The 16794-nt window shown below is 37.3% G+C and overlaps 1 protein-coding gene across 1 annotated transcript in view; it reads right to left on the minus strand.

Moving 5' to 3' along the window:
• The window catches only part of LOC129376828 (uncharacterized), a 32425-nt gene extending 15910 nt beyond the window's left edge, over positions 1-16515 (minus strand). The window contains exons 1-48 of the mRNA XM_055056425.1: positions 16443-16515; positions 15925-16040; positions 15678-15848; positions 15566-15597; positions 14350-14447; positions 14017-14039; positions 13909-13930; positions 13781-13808; positions 13618-13702; positions 13373-13519; positions 12771-12982; positions 12571-12674; positions 12050-12168; positions 11803-11973; positions 11690-11721; positions 10472-10569; positions 10138-10160; positions 10030-10051; positions 9902-9929; positions 9739-9823; positions 9494-9640; positions 8892-9103; positions 8692-8795; positions 8189-8307; positions 7944-8114; positions 7822-7853; positions 7293-7390; positions 6935-6957; positions 6828-6849; positions 6700-6727; positions 6537-6621; positions 6292-6438; positions 5581-5792; positions 5113-5216; positions 4591-4709; positions 4344-4514; positions 4233-4264; positions 3013-3110; positions 2677-2699; positions 2569-2590; positions 2441-2468; positions 2278-2362; positions 2033-2179; positions 1432-1643; positions 1232-1335; positions 717-835; positions 470-640; positions 348-379 (exon numbers count right to left, since the gene is read on the minus strand). Coding sequence (XP_054912400.1) covers positions 348-379; positions 470-640; positions 717-835; positions 1232-1335; positions 1432-1643; positions 2033-2179; positions 2278-2362; positions 2441-2468; positions 2569-2590; positions 2677-2699; positions 3013-3110; positions 4233-4264; positions 4344-4514; positions 4591-4709; positions 5113-5216; positions 5581-5792; positions 6292-6438; positions 6537-6621; positions 6700-6727; positions 6828-6849; positions 6935-6957; positions 7293-7390; positions 7822-7853; positions 7944-8114; positions 8189-8307; positions 8692-8795; positions 8892-9103; positions 9494-9640; positions 9739-9823; positions 9902-9929; positions 10030-10051; positions 10138-10160; positions 10472-10569; positions 11690-11721; positions 11803-11973; positions 12050-12168; positions 12571-12674; positions 12771-12982; positions 13373-13519; positions 13618-13702; positions 13781-13808; positions 13909-13930; positions 14017-14039; positions 14350-14447; positions 15566-15597; positions 15678-15848; positions 15925-16040; positions 16443-16515 — 4556 coding nt within the window. The remainder of the gene's footprint in view (positions 1-347; positions 380-469; positions 641-716; positions 836-1231; positions 1336-1431; positions 1644-2032; positions 2180-2277; positions 2363-2440; positions 2469-2568; positions 2591-2676; positions 2700-3012; positions 3111-4232; positions 4265-4343; positions 4515-4590; positions 4710-5112; positions 5217-5580; positions 5793-6291; positions 6439-6536; positions 6622-6699; positions 6728-6827; positions 6850-6934; positions 6958-7292; positions 7391-7821; positions 7854-7943; positions 8115-8188; positions 8308-8691; positions 8796-8891; positions 9104-9493; positions 9641-9738; positions 9824-9901; positions 9930-10029; positions 10052-10137; positions 10161-10471; positions 10570-11689; positions 11722-11802; positions 11974-12049; positions 12169-12570; positions 12675-12770; positions 12983-13372; positions 13520-13617; positions 13703-13780; positions 13809-13908; positions 13931-14016; positions 14040-14349; positions 14448-15565; positions 15598-15677; positions 15849-15924; positions 16041-16442) is intronic.
• Between the last annotated feature and the right edge of the window lie 279 nt (positions 16516-16794).

Consider the following 16794-nt stretch of genomic DNA (forward strand, 5'->3'; position numbering starts at 1 on the left):
AATCAGAGAGAAGATGAATTTAAAACAAACATGCTACATGTCCTCAGTGTTTTGGTAGAATTGCCTTAAATCTGCTATTTGATGTTCTTGGATGTTGTTTATACATTATTATTTTCTGATCATTTATTTTGATGCTGCTACTGCCATGCTACGCATTAAACATTGCGTTCTTAGGCATGAAAGCTTTTCTTCATTTGTCTAAATAAAACAAGTGTCGTTACACCCAAACATTGTTTGCATCATGTGGTTTCATCCACATGATGCTTCAAAACACGTGGCTCTTTGTCCTCCAATCTTCTCTCTTCACCTGTTCATATTTCTATATTGCAGGTTTGATCTGAACTCACAGTGTTTTGTAGGATGAACAAGAAAGGCTTTCCTGTTGGACAAAAGGAAGAAAAGGAAAAATGAGTTACTACTTTAAACACAAAATCCTCAAAAACCCTTAATCATAACAGACTTTTCTAACCATCTTAGCGAATATGACGAGAGACGACAGGAACTGTGTGAATCTCCTTTCCTCTGGTGCTTCGGTCATGTAATTAAAGAGAGCGTTGATGACAGTGTCTGTGTTTTCAGGAAGCGTCAGTCCCAGCAGCTCCACTCTCTGATCTGGTGTGAGGAGCTGTAAGACCTCGACCTAGAACAAAAAAAAAAGTTATTTGGCCTTCTGTTTTTTTAAAGCACTGATTTGCTTTTGACAGTCTGATCCTCACTGGTTTGAAGAGAGGGTTGAGACGGATCAGCTCGCTGACGGCCACTAACTCAGAGAATGGACCGAAGTTGTCGGTCAGCCACTGTGCGCTGTTGTTGAAGGAGGACAAACATCCTGGACCTGCAAAAGGTAAAAAAATTGGAGATTTGTTTGTTTTGCACGAAAAACAAGAAAAAGTGTTCATGGCTTTGAGCATTTACTATTTTGAAAGAAATAATATCCAAAAGTTTGTGTTTTAATGTCTAACATGGAAAGTAATGAAAACATTAACGAGCACAAAATAAAGAGCTACAAGACAAAATGTTTGGATGAATAAATTAAGAAAAACAACTAAACAGATGAGATTGATTTGAAGGATGTTGTCGTAGAAACACTAGACAATCATGATAGAAGTGACGGGTTAATGGTGATTCAGAAAACTCCTTTACTTGTTTATCGTTCAGATCTACATAAGATGTTTATGAATATGTCAACATGCATGGCATGGTATGGATCAGTGTCTTTGCAGGTTCCTACCTGCAGTGTTGTTTGTTGACAGGAAAGCTGTGATGAAGCGTGTGGAGACAGACCGCTGCCTTTCACGCAACATGAGTGACTGAACGTCGCTAAATGTCTTCACACTGAAAATGGAAAAGATATTTTATCATCACAGATTGTAAAAGAGATGCAAATACATTTCTAACGTGATTATAAAGGATAAATGAGTTCATTCTCACATGGACTGGAAGGTGCTGCAGTTCAGTGAGTTGGAGGAGAGACATGAGAGGAAGTCGTCGGAAACAGCTGGCAGGAACGGACGAAGGCGGCGGCCGAACCACATCTGGACGAAGGCGGGATCGTTGAGGACGGCCATGTTGATGCCATGCAGCCGGAGTTCTCTAATGGAGTCCAGGATCATGGAGGCAGAATGATGGTCGGGGCGGAGCGTCTGCAACAACAAATGATCCACAATAAATTTTTAGCTAAATGAAAGTTCTACGTTGGAGATAAAAATAGACTGAATGATGACTTTAGACAAAGATTTGGTCGAAGGTGAGTTTAAAATGTCCGTCCGGGTTATTGCACTTTTTATTAAAATAAATGATCATCCCACATAAATATTTTTTTCCCATATTACTGGTGGGAAAGGTTTGTAAAGGACAATAGTAAATCCACCATTAATAACTTCACTACATCGTCACTACATTTAGCATCTTTCAGAAAAAAAACAAGAATTGGGCAAAAATCAGAATCAGCCGGACAGGTCTTTAAATATTGGTGATGAGCCTGAAAACTGCGACCGGAGCACCGCTGGATGGAACCAAAAGCCAGTCTTACGGTGTTGCTCAGCAGATCCAGAGCTTGATCCAGGACCTTGGAGGCTTTGGAGAGCAGCAGGTTCCAGGCAAGTTTGGAGCCGCTTGAGTCGGAGACCCTATCGCAACCCAACATGGCTGCCAGATCCCCAGCTGTTAAACCTGACAGCTGGAGACGAGAATGACAACAGACCAGATGTTGAACCAAACATGGAACTATTTTCCCTCAGCTGCAGTTTGAGGACAGATGATGATGCGACGTCTTACAGAGGCACAGGCAAATTCCTCCACAGAGAAGTTGCAGTGCCGTCCGGTCATCATTGATCTGTCCAGGTGGATCTGAAGCTCTGTGCTGTAACACAAAATGATTCATGTTTCCTTGATTTAACATGAAAAGGGAGAAATATCACAAAGTCTTTCTCAACCCTACCTGTTGACTCCCATGCATATGTCTGTCTCTGTGAAATGATGCAAGACAAGATAATGTGTTAAAGTGAAAATAATACATAATTTTAAATAAGAGTAAATAGAGGATCATTATGCAGAGAGGAAACTTACCATTTGCCATCGTTACATTGCACTATGTAGAGAAAATGATTAAAATGGTTATAAATCTTCAAAAAGATTTTGTTTGAAAATAAAAAAAAATTCATAACATATCTTTACCTGCCCACTGTATATGATGCAGCCTGTGATAAAAGCACACAAAAAAATCAAATGAGTTAATTATTAAACAAAAGAGAAATTATTTCCTTTGACACAAATACACACTCATCAAATTAATTCTTCAATCTATAATCACTAAGCTGCATTTTGTATATTGAATGTCTTTTTGTGTTTAACATGGTAAAGACGTATTGCCACAGTCTTCACACGTGATAGAAATTAAAAGTGTAACAGTTTGGAAAATATTAAATCAAATGAAAGTAGAAATGATACAAATAACACAATTTGTATCCTAAAAATATTTCTCTTTTTTATATATATATATATAAGTCTCACCAGATGGTAGCTGCTTGAATAAAGCCACTTTTGTGTGTGTGATGGCTGAAGTTACATCAGAAGTAGCTGATGCCATGGCGTCGTCCAGTCTGGTGAATCTGTGAGGCAAGAATATTTTCAATTGAATCAAACTAAACTCGTTCTGTGGTTGTTCATCGATGTGAGGCAAACAACAATGTACATCAGAGAGATGATTTTAAAGTTTCATTACTTTATTTAAATTGAGAATTTGATACATATATACAATAGTTTCCTTGCGGCGTATGTAGGACATTGGATCCAAAACATTTGCTCTCCATTTGATGTCGTTAAATGTTGTTTCAATATCTCCAAATTTCTTATTATGCTATTTAATCTGCTGCCGTCGCCATACTCCTCATTTAGAATGACCTACTTAGAGTTGCAAGGTTTTTTTCCTTTATCCAAATATTTCAATCTTGCGACATCCAATGTTTCATCCAAAAGAAATGTCTGAAAAAAATGTTTGTCTTTGTTCCTGACTGTATTCACAGAAGGATTCCACCTTTTTTTTTTTTGCTTTGTGTTGGCTTCTTTGTCACAGGGAGGTCAGTCCATGTGGTAGCTGCGTTTCCATTGACAATATCATTGGTCAATGGAAAAGACCAATGGAACTTGATTATTTCCATTGGTAGAGTTAAAAAATGTCAAGTTCAAAACTTGACATTTTGATAATAGATTTTCTGAATAAAAACATAATTATAAAAAAACTCTTGTTCTAGATAAAAATTAGGCTCTGGTTTGCGATGGTTCTATGATCGTATTGAAATGGATGGATTTCACAAAACTGCAGTGGAAACACTTATTTTGCATCACACGAGTGCTGATCAATAACTGGTTGCTCCTTCTGGCAGAATCCACAAACAAGAGGACAGCAGGAAGTAGATGGAGGATCATGACTTATTGTGTAAACAAACTTATTAACATGTGATTTTAATTGCATTTCTTATTTAATAGAAAAAAAAATTGTGAAATACAATTTCAACAAACTTTTACTCACTTTTGTAATTAAAACGCAGCTTATGACACTCATTGAAAAGAAAACAAACGCTGCTGACCTTTTTTACTCTATACTGCGACATAATCATGCTTAACTTTCCCAAGATAAGCATGTCTCCTCGAAACTGCGAGCACTTCACTCTGATTTGGCATTTCTGGCTACAACTTTAATCGTATATATTGCAGGTTTGATCTGAACTCACAGTGTTTTGTAGGACGAGCAGGAAAGATTCAACTGTTGGATAAAAACAAGAAGAGGACAAATGAGCTATGACCTTAAAACGAAAAGTCCTGAATCAAAAAACTTTTCTTACTATCTTGGAAAACATGACCAAAGATGACAGGAACTGTGTGAATCTCCTTTCCTCTGGTGCTTCGGTCATGTAATTAAAGAGAGCGTTGATGACAGTGTCTGTGTTTTCAGGAAGCGTCAGTCCCAGCAGCTCCACTCTCTGATCTGGTGTGAGGAGCTGTAAGACCTCAAGCTAGAACAAAAAAAAAGTTATTTGGCCTTCTGTTTTTTTTAAAGCACTGATTTGCTTTTGACAGTCTGATCCTCACTGGTTTGAAGAGAGGGTTGAGACGGATCAGCTCGCTGACGGCCACTAACTCAGAGAATGGACCGAAGTTGTCGGTCAGCCACTGTGCGCTGTTGTTGAAGGAGGACAAACATCCTGGACCTGCAAAAGGTAAAAAAATTGGAGATTTGTTTGTTTTGCACTATGAACAATTAAAAGTATTGATTTCTTTGAATACTATTCACAATATTTCAAATTTAATTAAATCCTAATGTTTGTGTGTTTAACATTGAAAGACAGTTTTACAAATTGCTAACCACAAAATAATGAGCTAAACAATGCAAAGCTTGGGGAAATAAAACAGCTGACATGCAGTTAACAGGTGAAATTGATTTGAAGGATGAGGAAGATTTGTTGTCTTGGAAACAACAGACAATCATTATTCAAGTGAAGACACTTAATGTTTCCCAAATATCCTTTACTTGTTTATCGTTCAGATCTACATAAGATGTTTATGAATATGTCAACATGCATGGTATGGATCAGTGTCTTTGCAGGTTCCTACCTGCAGTGTTGTTTGTTGACAGGAAAGCTGTGATGAAGCGTGTGGAGACAGACCGCTGCCTTTCACGCAACATGAGTGACTGAACGTGGCTAAATGTCTTCACACTGAAAATGGAAAAGATATTTTATCATCACAGATTGTAAAAGAGATGCAAATGTATTTTCAGTGGTGGAGAAGGTACTCAAAATGTGTACTTAAGTAAAAGTACAAATACACAGACAAAAATGTACTCTAGTAAAGGTACCACATTAACATTTTACTTGAGGAAAAGTTAAAAAGGGTTAAATGTAAAATGTAGTGGAGTAAAAGTTGAAAGTATCCATTATTAAATGTAGGCTGAGAGTTTGTGGTCCACATAAGTACACAAAAATTGTACTTAAGTAGAGTAACAAAGTATTAGTACTTTGTTACCTCCCACCACGGTATATTTCTAACGTGATTATAAAGGATAAATGAGTTCATTCTTACATGGACTGGAAGGTGCTGCAGTTCAGTGAGTTGGAGGAGAGACATGAGAGGAAGTCGTCGGAAACAGCTGGCAGGAACGGACGAAGGCGGCGGCCGAACCACATCTGGACGAAGGCGGGATCGTTGAGGACGGCCATGTTGATGCCATGCAGCCGGAGTTCTCTAATGGAGTCCAGGATCATGGAGGCAGAATGATGGTCGGGGCGGAGCGTCTGCAACAACAAATGATCCACGATACATTTTTAGATGAATGAAACAATCAGCATAAACTAAAATAAAACAAAGATTCCTCGTCACCTGTTTTTAAAATTATTTTTAATCACATCATAAAATAATGACCACAAACTCTCATTGTGTACGCACTACTGTGAAAATTCAACAACGTTATTGTACTTTTAAAAACAATAATACATTTTGAAACCTAAAAGATGTTTGGATTTTCTGTTAAATTATATAGGATACATGATATACAACAGGTCAGAAATGTTTGGATATTTTATGTCATGATATTCAGTTTCAAGTTTTAACCAGTTAGAATTGTAACACCTGAGTCTTTTGACTCTATAATTACCGACTTTCAGGTAAAAAATAAATAAATAAATCAGTATTAGGCCAAAATCAGAATCAGCAACTTAGATATTTTAAATGTCAGTGATGAGTCTGAAAAATGCGACCGGAGCACCGCTGGTTGGAACCAAAAGCCAGTCTTACGGTGTTGCTCAGCAGATCCAGAGCTTGATCCAGGACCTTGGAGGCTTTGGAGAGCAGCAGCTTCCAGGCAGGTTTGGAGCCGCTTGAGTCGGAGACCCTATCGCAACCCAACATGGCTGCCAGATCCCCAGCTGTTAAACCTGACAGCTGGAGAGGAGAATGACAACAGACCAGATGTTGAACCAAACATGGAACTATTTTTTCTCAGCTGCAATTTGAGGACAGATGATGATGCGACGTCTTACAGAGGCACAGGCAAATTCCTCCACAGAGAAGCTGCAGTGCCGTCCGGTCATCATTGATCTGTCCAGGTGGATCTGAAGCTCTGTGCTGTAACACAAAATGATTCATGTTTCCTTGATTTAACATGAAAAGGGAGAAATATCACAAAGTCTTTCTCAACCCTACCTGTTGACTCCCATGCATATGTCTGTCTCTGTGAAATGATGCAAGACAAGATAATATGTTAAAGAAAAAATAATACATAATTTTAAATAAGAGTAAATAGAGCATCATTATGCAGAGAGAAAACTTACCATTTGCCATCGTTACATTGCACTATGTAGAGAAAATGATTAAAATGGTTATAAATCTTCAAAAGATTTTGTTTGAAAAATAAAAGAAATTTATAACATAGCTTTACCTGCCCACTGTATATGATGCAGCCTGTGATAAAAGCACAAAAAGTGGATTATTTAAAAACTGTCAATTTTTAAAGAAATAGCAAATCATTTGACACACATTTAAATCACAAAGTAATTTCTTGATTACTTTTTCAAAAACCAACAATCATAAAAGTTGCATATTGAATATTATCTCTTCGTATTTAATTGTATATTGAAATACAAGAAAATTATCTCAGCGCAACTAAAGTCATCATTGTTGTTAGTTTGTGAAAATGATATATAAAGAAAATAAAATTAAAGAAGAAAATATTGAGAGGAGATTTAACATAACAGTTTTTGTATTAATAAATGCTTCTTCTTTTTTGTAAAACTCACCAAGTGGTAGTTGTTTGGACAAAGCCACTTTAGTGTTTGTGACGACTGAAACTATGTCAGGAGAAGTGGTTGCCATGGCGATGTCCAGTCTGGTGAATCTGCACGTCAAAAATGTTTTAAATTTAGTCAAACTAAACTCATTCTGTGGTCTGCAAGAATCACCAAAGTCATCTATGTTTGTATAAAAAAATAACAATAATCAGAGAGAAGATGAATTTAAAACAAACATGCTACATGTCCTCAGTGTTTTGGTAGAATTGCCTTAAATCTTGGATGTTGTTTATACATCATTATTTTCTGATCATTTATTTTGATGCTGCTACTGCCATGCTACGCATTAAACATTGCGTTCTTAGGCATGAAAACTTTTCTTCATTTGTCTAAATAAAACAAGTGTCGTTACACCCAAACATTGTTTGCATCATGTGGTTTCATCCACATGATGCTTCAAAACACGTGGCTCTTTGTCCTCCAATCTTCTCTCTTCACCTGTTCATATTTCTATATTGCAGGTTTGATCTGAACTCACAGTGTTTTGTAGGATGAACAAGAAAGGCTTTCCTGTTGGACAAAAGGAAGAAAAGGAAAAATGAGTTACTACTTTAAACACAAAATCCTCAAAAACCCTTAATCACAACAGACTTTTCTAACCATCTTAGCGAATATGACGAGAGACGACAGGAACTGTGTGAATCTCCTTTCCTCTGGTGCTTCGGTCATGTAATTAAAGAGAGCGTTGATGACAGTGTCTGTGTTTTCAGGAAGCGTCAGTCCCAGCAGCTCCACTCTCTGATCTGCTGTGAGGAGCTGTAAGACCTCGACCTAGAACAAAAAAAGTTATTTGGCCTTCTGTTTTTTTTAAAGCACTGATTTGCTTTTGACAGTCTGATCCTCACTGGTTTGAAGAGAGGGTTGAGACGGATCAGCTCGCTGACGGCCACTAACTCAGAGAATGGACCAAAGTTGTCGGTCAGCCACTGTGCGCTGTTGTTGAAGGAGGACAAACATCCTGGACCTGCAAAAGGTAAAAAAATTGGAGATTTGTTTGTTTTGCACGAAAAACAAGAAAAAGTGTTCATTGCTTTGAGCATTTTGAAAGAAATAATATCCAAAAGTTTGTGTTTTAATGTCTAACATGGAAAGTAATGAAAACATTAACGAGCACAAAATAAAGAGCTACAAGACAAAATGTTTGGATGAATAAATTAAGAAAAACAACTAAACAGATGAGATTGATTTGAAGGATGTTGTCGTAGAAACACTAGACAATCATGATAGAAGTGACGGGTTAATGGTGATTCAGAAAACTCCTTTACTTGTTTATCGTTCAGATCTACATAAGATGTTTATGAATATGTCAACATGCATGGTATGGATCAGTGTCTTTGCAGGTTCCTACCTGCAGTGTTGTTTGTTGACAGGAAAGCTGTGATGAAGCGTGTGGAGACAGACCGCTGCCTTTCACGCAACATGAGTGACTGAACGTCGCTAAATGTCTTCACACTGAAAATGGAAAAGATATTTTATCATCACAGATTGTAAAAGAGATGCAAATACATTTTTAACTTGATTAAAAAGGATAAATGAGTTCATTCTCACATGGACTGGAAGGTGCTGCAGTTCAGTGAGTTGGAGGAGAGACATGAGAGGAAGTCGTCGGAAACAGCTGGCAGGAACGGACGAAGGCGGCGGCCGAACCACATCTGGACGAAGGCGGGATCGTTGAGGACGGCCATGTTGATGCCATGCAGCCGGAGTTCTCTTATGGAGTCCAGGATCATGGAGGCAGAATGATGGTCGGGGCGGAGCGTCTGCAACAACAAATGATCCACAATAAATTTTTAGCTAAATGAAAGTTCTACATTGGAGATAAAAATAGACTGAATGATGACTTTAGACAAAGATTTGGTCGAAGGTGAGTTTAAAATGTCCGTCCGGGTTATTGCACTTTTTATTAAAATAAATGATCATCCCACATAAATATTTTTTTCCCATATTACTGGTGGGAAAGGTTTGTAAAGGACAATAGTAAATCCACCATTAATAACTTCACTACATCATCACTACATTTAGCATCTTTCAGAAAAAAAACAAGAATTGGGCAAAAAATCAGAATCAGCCGGACAGGTCTTTAAATATTGGTGATGAGCCTGAAAACTGCGACCGGAGCACCGCTGGTTGGAACCAAAAGCCAGTCTTACGGTGTTGCTCAGCAGATCCAGAGCTTGATCCAGGACCTTGGAGGCTTTGGAGAGCAGCAGGTTCCAGGCAAGTTTGGAGCCGCTTGAGTCGGAGACCCTATCGCAACCCAACATGGCTGCCAGATCCCCAGCTGTTAAACCTGACAGCTGGAGACGAGAATGACAACAGACCAGATGTTGAACCAAACATGGAACTATTTTTTCTCAGCTGCAATTTGAGGACAGATGATGATGCGACGTCTTACAGAAGCACAGGCAAATTCCTCCACAGAGAAGCTGCAGTGACGTCCGGTCATCATTGATCTGTCCAGGTGGATCTGAAGCTTTGTGCTGTAACACAAAATGATTCATGTTTCCTTGATTTAACATGAAAAGGGAGAAATATCACAAAGTCTTTCTCAACCCTACCTGTTGACTCCCATGCATATGTCTGTCTCTGTGAAATGATGCAAGACAAGATAATGTGTTAAAGTGAAAATAATACATAATTTTAAATAAGAGTAAATAGAGGATCATTATGCAGAGAGGAAACTTACCATTTGCCATCGTTACATTGCACTATGTAGAGAAAATGATTAAAATGGTTATAAATCTTCAAAAAATATTTGTTTGAAAATAAAAAAAAATTCATAACATATCTTTACCTGCCCACTGTATATGATGCAGCCTGTGATAAAAGCACACAAAAAAATCAAATGAGTTAATTATTGAACAAATGAGAAATTATTTCTTTTGACACAAATACACACTCATCAAATTAATTCTTCAATCTATAATCACTAAGCTGCATTTTGTATATTGAATGTCTTTTTGTGTTTAACATGGTAAAGACGTATTGCCACAGTCTTTACACGTGATAGAAATTAAAAATGTAACAGTTTGGAAAATATTAAATCAAATGAAAGTAGAAATGATACAAATAACACAATTTGTATCCTAAAAATATTTCTCTTTTATATATATATATAAAAGTCTCACCAGATGGTAGCTGTTTGAATAAAGCCACTTTTGTGTGTGTGATGGCTGAAGTTACATCAGAAGTAGCTGATGCCATGGCGTCGTCCAGTCTGGTGAATCTGTGAGGCAAGAATATTTTCAATTGAATCAAACTAAACTCGTTCTGTGGTTGTTCATCGATGTGAGGCAAACAACAATGTACATCAGAGAGATGATTTTAAAGTTTCATTACTTTATTTAAATTGAGAATTTGATACATATATACAATAGTTTCCTTGCGGCGTATGTAGGACATTGGATCCAAAACATTTGCTCTCCATTTGATGTCGTTAAATGTTGTTTCAATATCTCCAAATTTCTTATTATGCTATTTAATCTGCTGCCGTCGCCATACTCCTCATTTAGAATGACCTACTTAGAGTTGCAAGGTTTTTTTCCTTTATCCAAATATTTCAATCTTGCGACATCCAATGTTTCATCCAAAAGAAATGTCTGAAAAAAATGTTTGTCTTTGTTCCTGACTGTATTCACAGAAGGATTCCACCTTTTTTTTTTGCTTTGTGTTGGCTTCTTTGTCACAGGGAGGTCAGTCCACGTGGTAGCTGCGTTTCCATTGACAATATCATTGGTCAATGGAAAAGACCAATGGAACTTGATTATTTCCATTGGTAGAGTTAAAAAATGTCAAGTTCAAAACTTGACATTTTGATAATAGATTTTCTGAATAAAAACATAATTATAAAAAAACTCTTGTTCTAGATAAAAATTAGGCTCTGGTTTGCGATGGTTCTATGATCGTATTGAAATGGATGGATTTCACAAAACTGCAGTGGAAACACTTATTTTGCATCACACGAGTGCTGATCAATAACTGGTTGCTCCTTCTGGCAGAATCCACAAACAAGAGGACAGCAGGAAGTAGATGGAGGATCATGACTTATTGTGTAAACAAACTTATTAACATGTGATTTTAATTGCATTTCTTATTTAATAGAAAAAATAATTGTGAAATACAATTTCAACAAACTTTTACTCACTTTTGTAATTAAAACGCAGCTTATGACACTCATTGAAAAGAAAACAAATGCTGCTGACCTTTTTGACTCTATGCTGCGACATAATCATGATTATCTTTCCTAAGATGAGCATGTTGTCTAGAAACTACCAAAACTTCACTCTCATTTAGCATTTCTGGCTACAACTTTAATCGTATATATTGCAGGTTTGATCTGAACTCACAGTGTTTTGTAGGACGAGCAGGAAAGATTCAACTGTTGGATAAAAACAAGAAGAGGACAAATGAGCTATGACCTTAAAACGAAAAGTCCTGAATCAAAAAAGACTTTTCTTACTATCTTGGAAAACATGACCAAAGATGACAGGAACTGTGTGAATCTCCTTTCCTCTGGTGCTTCGGTCATGTAATTAAAGAGAGCGTTGATGACAGTGTCTGTGTTTTCAGGAAGCGTCAGTCCCAGCAGCTCCACTCTCTGATCTGGTGTGAGGAGCTGTAAGACCTCGAGCTAGAACAAAAAAAAAGTTATTTGGCCTTCTGTTTTTTTTAAAGCACTGATTTGCTTTTGACAGTCTGATCCTCACTGGTTTGAAGAGAGGGTTGAGACGGATCAGCTCGCTGACGGCCACTAACTCAGAGAATGGACCGAAGTTGTCGGTCAGCCACTGTGCGCTGTTGTTGAAGGAGGACAAACATCCTGGACCTGCAAAAGGTAAAAAAATTGGATATTTGTTTGTTTTGCACTATGAACAATTAAAAGTATTGATTTCTTTGAATACTATTCACAATATTTCAAATTTAATTGAATCCTAATGTTTGTGTGTTTAACATTGAAAGACAGTTTTACAAATTGCTAACCACAAATAATGAGCTAAACAATGCAAAGCTTGGGGAAATAAAACAGCTGACATGCAGTTAACAGGTGAAATTGATTTGAAGGATGAGGAAGATTTGTTGTCTTGGAAACAACAGACAATCATTATTCAAGTGAAGACACTTAATGTTTCCCAAATATCCTTTACTTGTTTATCGTTCAGATCTACATAAGATGTTTATGAATATGTCAACATGCATGGTATGGATCAGTGTCTTTGCAGGTTCCTACCTGCAGTGTTGTTTGTTGACAGGAAAGCTGTGATGAAGCGTGTGGAGACAGACCGCTGCCTTTCACGCAACATGAGTGACTGAACGTCGCTAAATGTCTTCACACTGAAAATGGAAAAGATATTTTATCATCACAGATTGTAAAAGAGATGCAAATACATTTCTAACGTGATTATAAAGGATAAATGAGTTCATTCTCACATGGACTGGAAGGTGCTGCAGTTCAGTGAGTTGGAGGAGAGACATGAGAGGAAGTCGTCGGAAACAGCTGGCAGGAACGGACGAAGGCGGCGGCCGAACCACATCTGGACGAAGGCGGGATCGTTGAGGACGGCCATGTTGATGCCATGCAGCCGGAGTTCTCTAATGGAGTCCAGGATCATGGAGGCAGAATGATGGTCGGGGCGGAGCGTCTGCAACAACAAATGATCCACAATAAATTTTTAGCTAAATGAAAGTTCTACATTGGAGATAAAAATAGACTGAATGATGACTTTAGACAAAGATTTGGTCGAAGGTGAGTTTAAAATGTCCGTCCGGGTTATTGCACTTTTTATTAAAATAAATGATCATCCCACATAAATATTTTTTTCCCATATTACTGGTGGGAAAGGTTTGTAAAGGACAATAGTAAATCCACCATTAATAACTTCACTACATCGTCACTACATTTAGCATCTTTCAGAAAAAAAACAAGAATTGGGCAAAAAATCAGAATCAGCCGGACAGGTCTTTAAATATTGGTGATGAGCCTGAAAACTGCGACCGGAGCACCGCTGGATGGAACCAAAAGCCAGTCTTACGGTGTTGCTCAGCAGATCCAGAGCTTGATCCAGGACCTTGGAGGCTTTGGAGAGCAGCAGGTTCCAGGCAAGTTTGGAGCCGCTTGAGTCGGAGACCCTATCGCAACCCAACATGGCTGCCAGATCCCCAGCTGTTAAACCTGACAGCTGGAGACGAGAATGACAACAGACCAGATGTTGAACCAAACATGGAACTATTTTCCCTCAGCTGCAGTTTGAGGACAGATGATGATGCGACGTCTTACAGAGGCACAGGCAAATTCCTCCACAGAGAAGTTGCAGTGCCGTCCGGTCATCATTGATCTGTCCAGGTGGATCTGAAGCTCTGTGCTGTAACACAAAATGATTCATGTTTCCTTGATTTAACATGAAAAGGGAGAAATATCACAAAGTCTTTCTCAACCCTACCTGTTGACTCCCATGCATATGTCTGTCTCTGTGAAATGATGCAAGACAAGATAATGTGTTAAAGTGAAAATAATACATAATTTTAAATAAGAGTAAATAGAGGATCATTATGCAGAGAGGAAACTTACCATTTGCCATCGTTACATTGCACTATGTAGAGAAAATGATTAAAATGGTTATAAATCTTCAAAAAGATTTTGTTTGAAAATAAAAAAAAATTCATAACATATCTTTACCTGCCCACTGTATATGATGCAGCCTGTGATAAAAGCACACAAAAAAAATCAAATGAGTTAATTATTAAACAAAAGAGAAATTATTTCTTTTGACACAAATACACACTCATCAAATTAATTCTTCAATCTATAATCACTAAGCTGCATTTTGTATATTGAATGTCTTTTTGTGTTTAACATGGTAAAGACGTATTGCCACAGTCTTCACACGTGATAGAAATTAAAAATGTAACAGTTTGGAAAATATTAAATCAAATGAAAGTAGAAATGATACAAATAACACAATTTGTATCCTAAAAATATTTCTCTTTTTTATATATATATAAGTCTCACCAGATGGTAGCTGCTTGAATAAAGCCACTTTTGTGTGTGTGATGGCTGAAGTTACATCAGAAGTAGCTGATGCCATGGCGTCGTCCAGTCTGGTGAATCTGTGAGGCAAGAATATTTTCAATTGAATCAAACTAAACTCGTTCTGTGGTTGTTCATCGATGTGAGGCAAACAACAATGTACATCAGAGAGATGATTTTAAAGTTTCATTACTTTATTTAAATTGAGAATTTGATACATATATACAATAGTTTCCTTGCGGCGTATGTAGGACATTGGATCCAAAACATTTGCTCTCCATTTGATGTCGTTAAATGTTGTTTCAATATCTCCAAATTTCTTATTATGCTATTTAATCTGCTGCCGTCGCCATACTCCTCATTTAGAATGACCTACTTAGAGTTGCAAGGTTTTTTTCCTTTATCCAAATATTTCAATCTTGCGACATCCAATGTTTCATCCAAAAGAAATGTCTGAAAAAAATGTTTGTCTTTGTTCCTGACTGTATTCACAGAAGGATTCCACCTTTTTTTTTTTGCTTTGTGTTGGCTTCTTTGTCACAGGGAGTCAGTCCACGTGGTAGCTGCGTTTCCATTGACAATATCATTGGTCAATGGAAAAGACCAATGGAACTTGATTATTTCCATTGGTAGAGTTAAAAAATGTCAAGTTCAAAACTTGACATTTTGATAATAGATTTTCTGAATAAAAACATAATTATAAAAAAACTCTTGTTCTAGATAAAAATTAGGCTCTGGTTTGCGATGGTTCTATGATCGTATTGAAATGGATGGATTTCACAAAACTGCAGTGGAAACACTTATTTTGCATCACACGAGTGCTGATCAATAACTGGTTGCTCCTTCTGGCAGAATCCACAAACAAGAGGACAGCAGGAAGTAGATGGAGGATCATGACTTATTGTGTAAACAAACTTATTAACGTGATTTTAATTGCATTTCTTATTTAATAGAAAAAACAATTGTGAAATACAATTTCAACAAACTTTTACTCACTTTTGTAATTAAAACGCAGCTTATGACACTCATTGAAAAGAAAACAAATGCTGCTGACCTTTTTGACTCTATGCTGCAACATAATCATGATTATCTTTCCTAAGATGAGCATGTTGTCTAGAAACTACCAAAACTTCACTGTCATTTAGCATTTCTGGCTACAACTTTAATCGTATATATTGCAGGTTTGATCTGAACTCACAGTGTTTTGTAGGACGAGCAGGAAAGATTCAACTGTTGGATAAAAACAAGAAGAGGACAAATGAGCTATGACCTTAAACGAAAAGTCCTGAATCAAAAAAGACTTTTCTTACTATCTTGGAAAACATGACCAAAGATGACAGGAACTGTGTGAATCTCCTTTCCTCTGGTGCTTCGGTCATGTAATTAAAGAGAGCGTTGATGACAGTGTCTGTGTTTTCAGGAAGCGTCAGTCCCAGCAGCTCCACTCTCTGATCTGGTGTGAGGAGCTGTAAGACCTCAAGCTAGAACAAAAAAAAAGTTATTTGGCCTTCTGTTTTTTTTAAAGCACTGATTTGCTTTTGACAGTCTGATCCTCACTGGTTTGAAGAGAGGGAGACGGATCAGCTCGCTGACGGCCACTAACTCAGAGAATGGACCGAAGTTGTCGGTCAGCCACTGTGCGCTGTTGTTGAAGGAGGACAAACATCCTGGACCTGCAAAAGGTAAAAAAATTGGAGATTTGTTTGTTTTGCACTATGAACAATTAAAAGTATTGATTTCTTTGAATACTATTCACAATATTTCAAATTTAATTAAATCCGAATGTTTGTGTGTTTAACATTGAAAGACAGTTTTACAAATTGCTAACCACAAAATAATGAGCTAAACATGCAAAGCTTGGGGAAATAAAACAGCTGACATGCAGTTTAACAGGTGAAATTGATTTGAAGGATGAGGAAGATTTGTTGTCTTGGAAACAACAGACAATCATTATTCAAGTGAAGACACTTAATGTTTCCCAAATATCCTTTACTTGTTTATCGTTCAGATCTACATAAGATGTTTATGAATATGTCACATGCATGGTATGGATCAGTGTCTTTGCAGGTTCCTACCTGCAGTGTTGTTTGTTGACAGGAAAGCTGTGATGAAGCGTGTGGAGACAGACCGCTGCCTTTCACGCAACATGAGTGACTGAACGTGGCTAAATGTCTTCACACTGAAAATGGAAAAGATATTTTATCATCACAGATTGTAAAAGAGATGCAAATGTATTTTCAGTGGTGGAGAAGGTACTCAAAATGTGTACTTAAGTAAAAGTACAAATACACAGACAAAAATGTACTCTAGTAAAGGTACCACATTAACATTTTACTTGAGGAAAAGTTAAAAAGGGTTAAATGTAAAATGTAGTGGAGTAAAAGTTGAAAGTATCCATTATTAAATGTAGGCTGAGAGTTTGTGGTC

This window comes from Poeciliopsis prolifica, unplaced genomic scaffold, assembly GCF_027474105.1.
Source record: "Poeciliopsis prolifica strain line A6 unplaced genomic scaffold, Auburn_PproV2 SCAFFOLD045, whole genome shotgun sequence".
Lineage (NCBI taxonomy): Eukaryota > Metazoa > Chordata > Actinopteri > Cyprinodontiformes > Poeciliidae > Poeciliopsis > Poeciliopsis prolifica.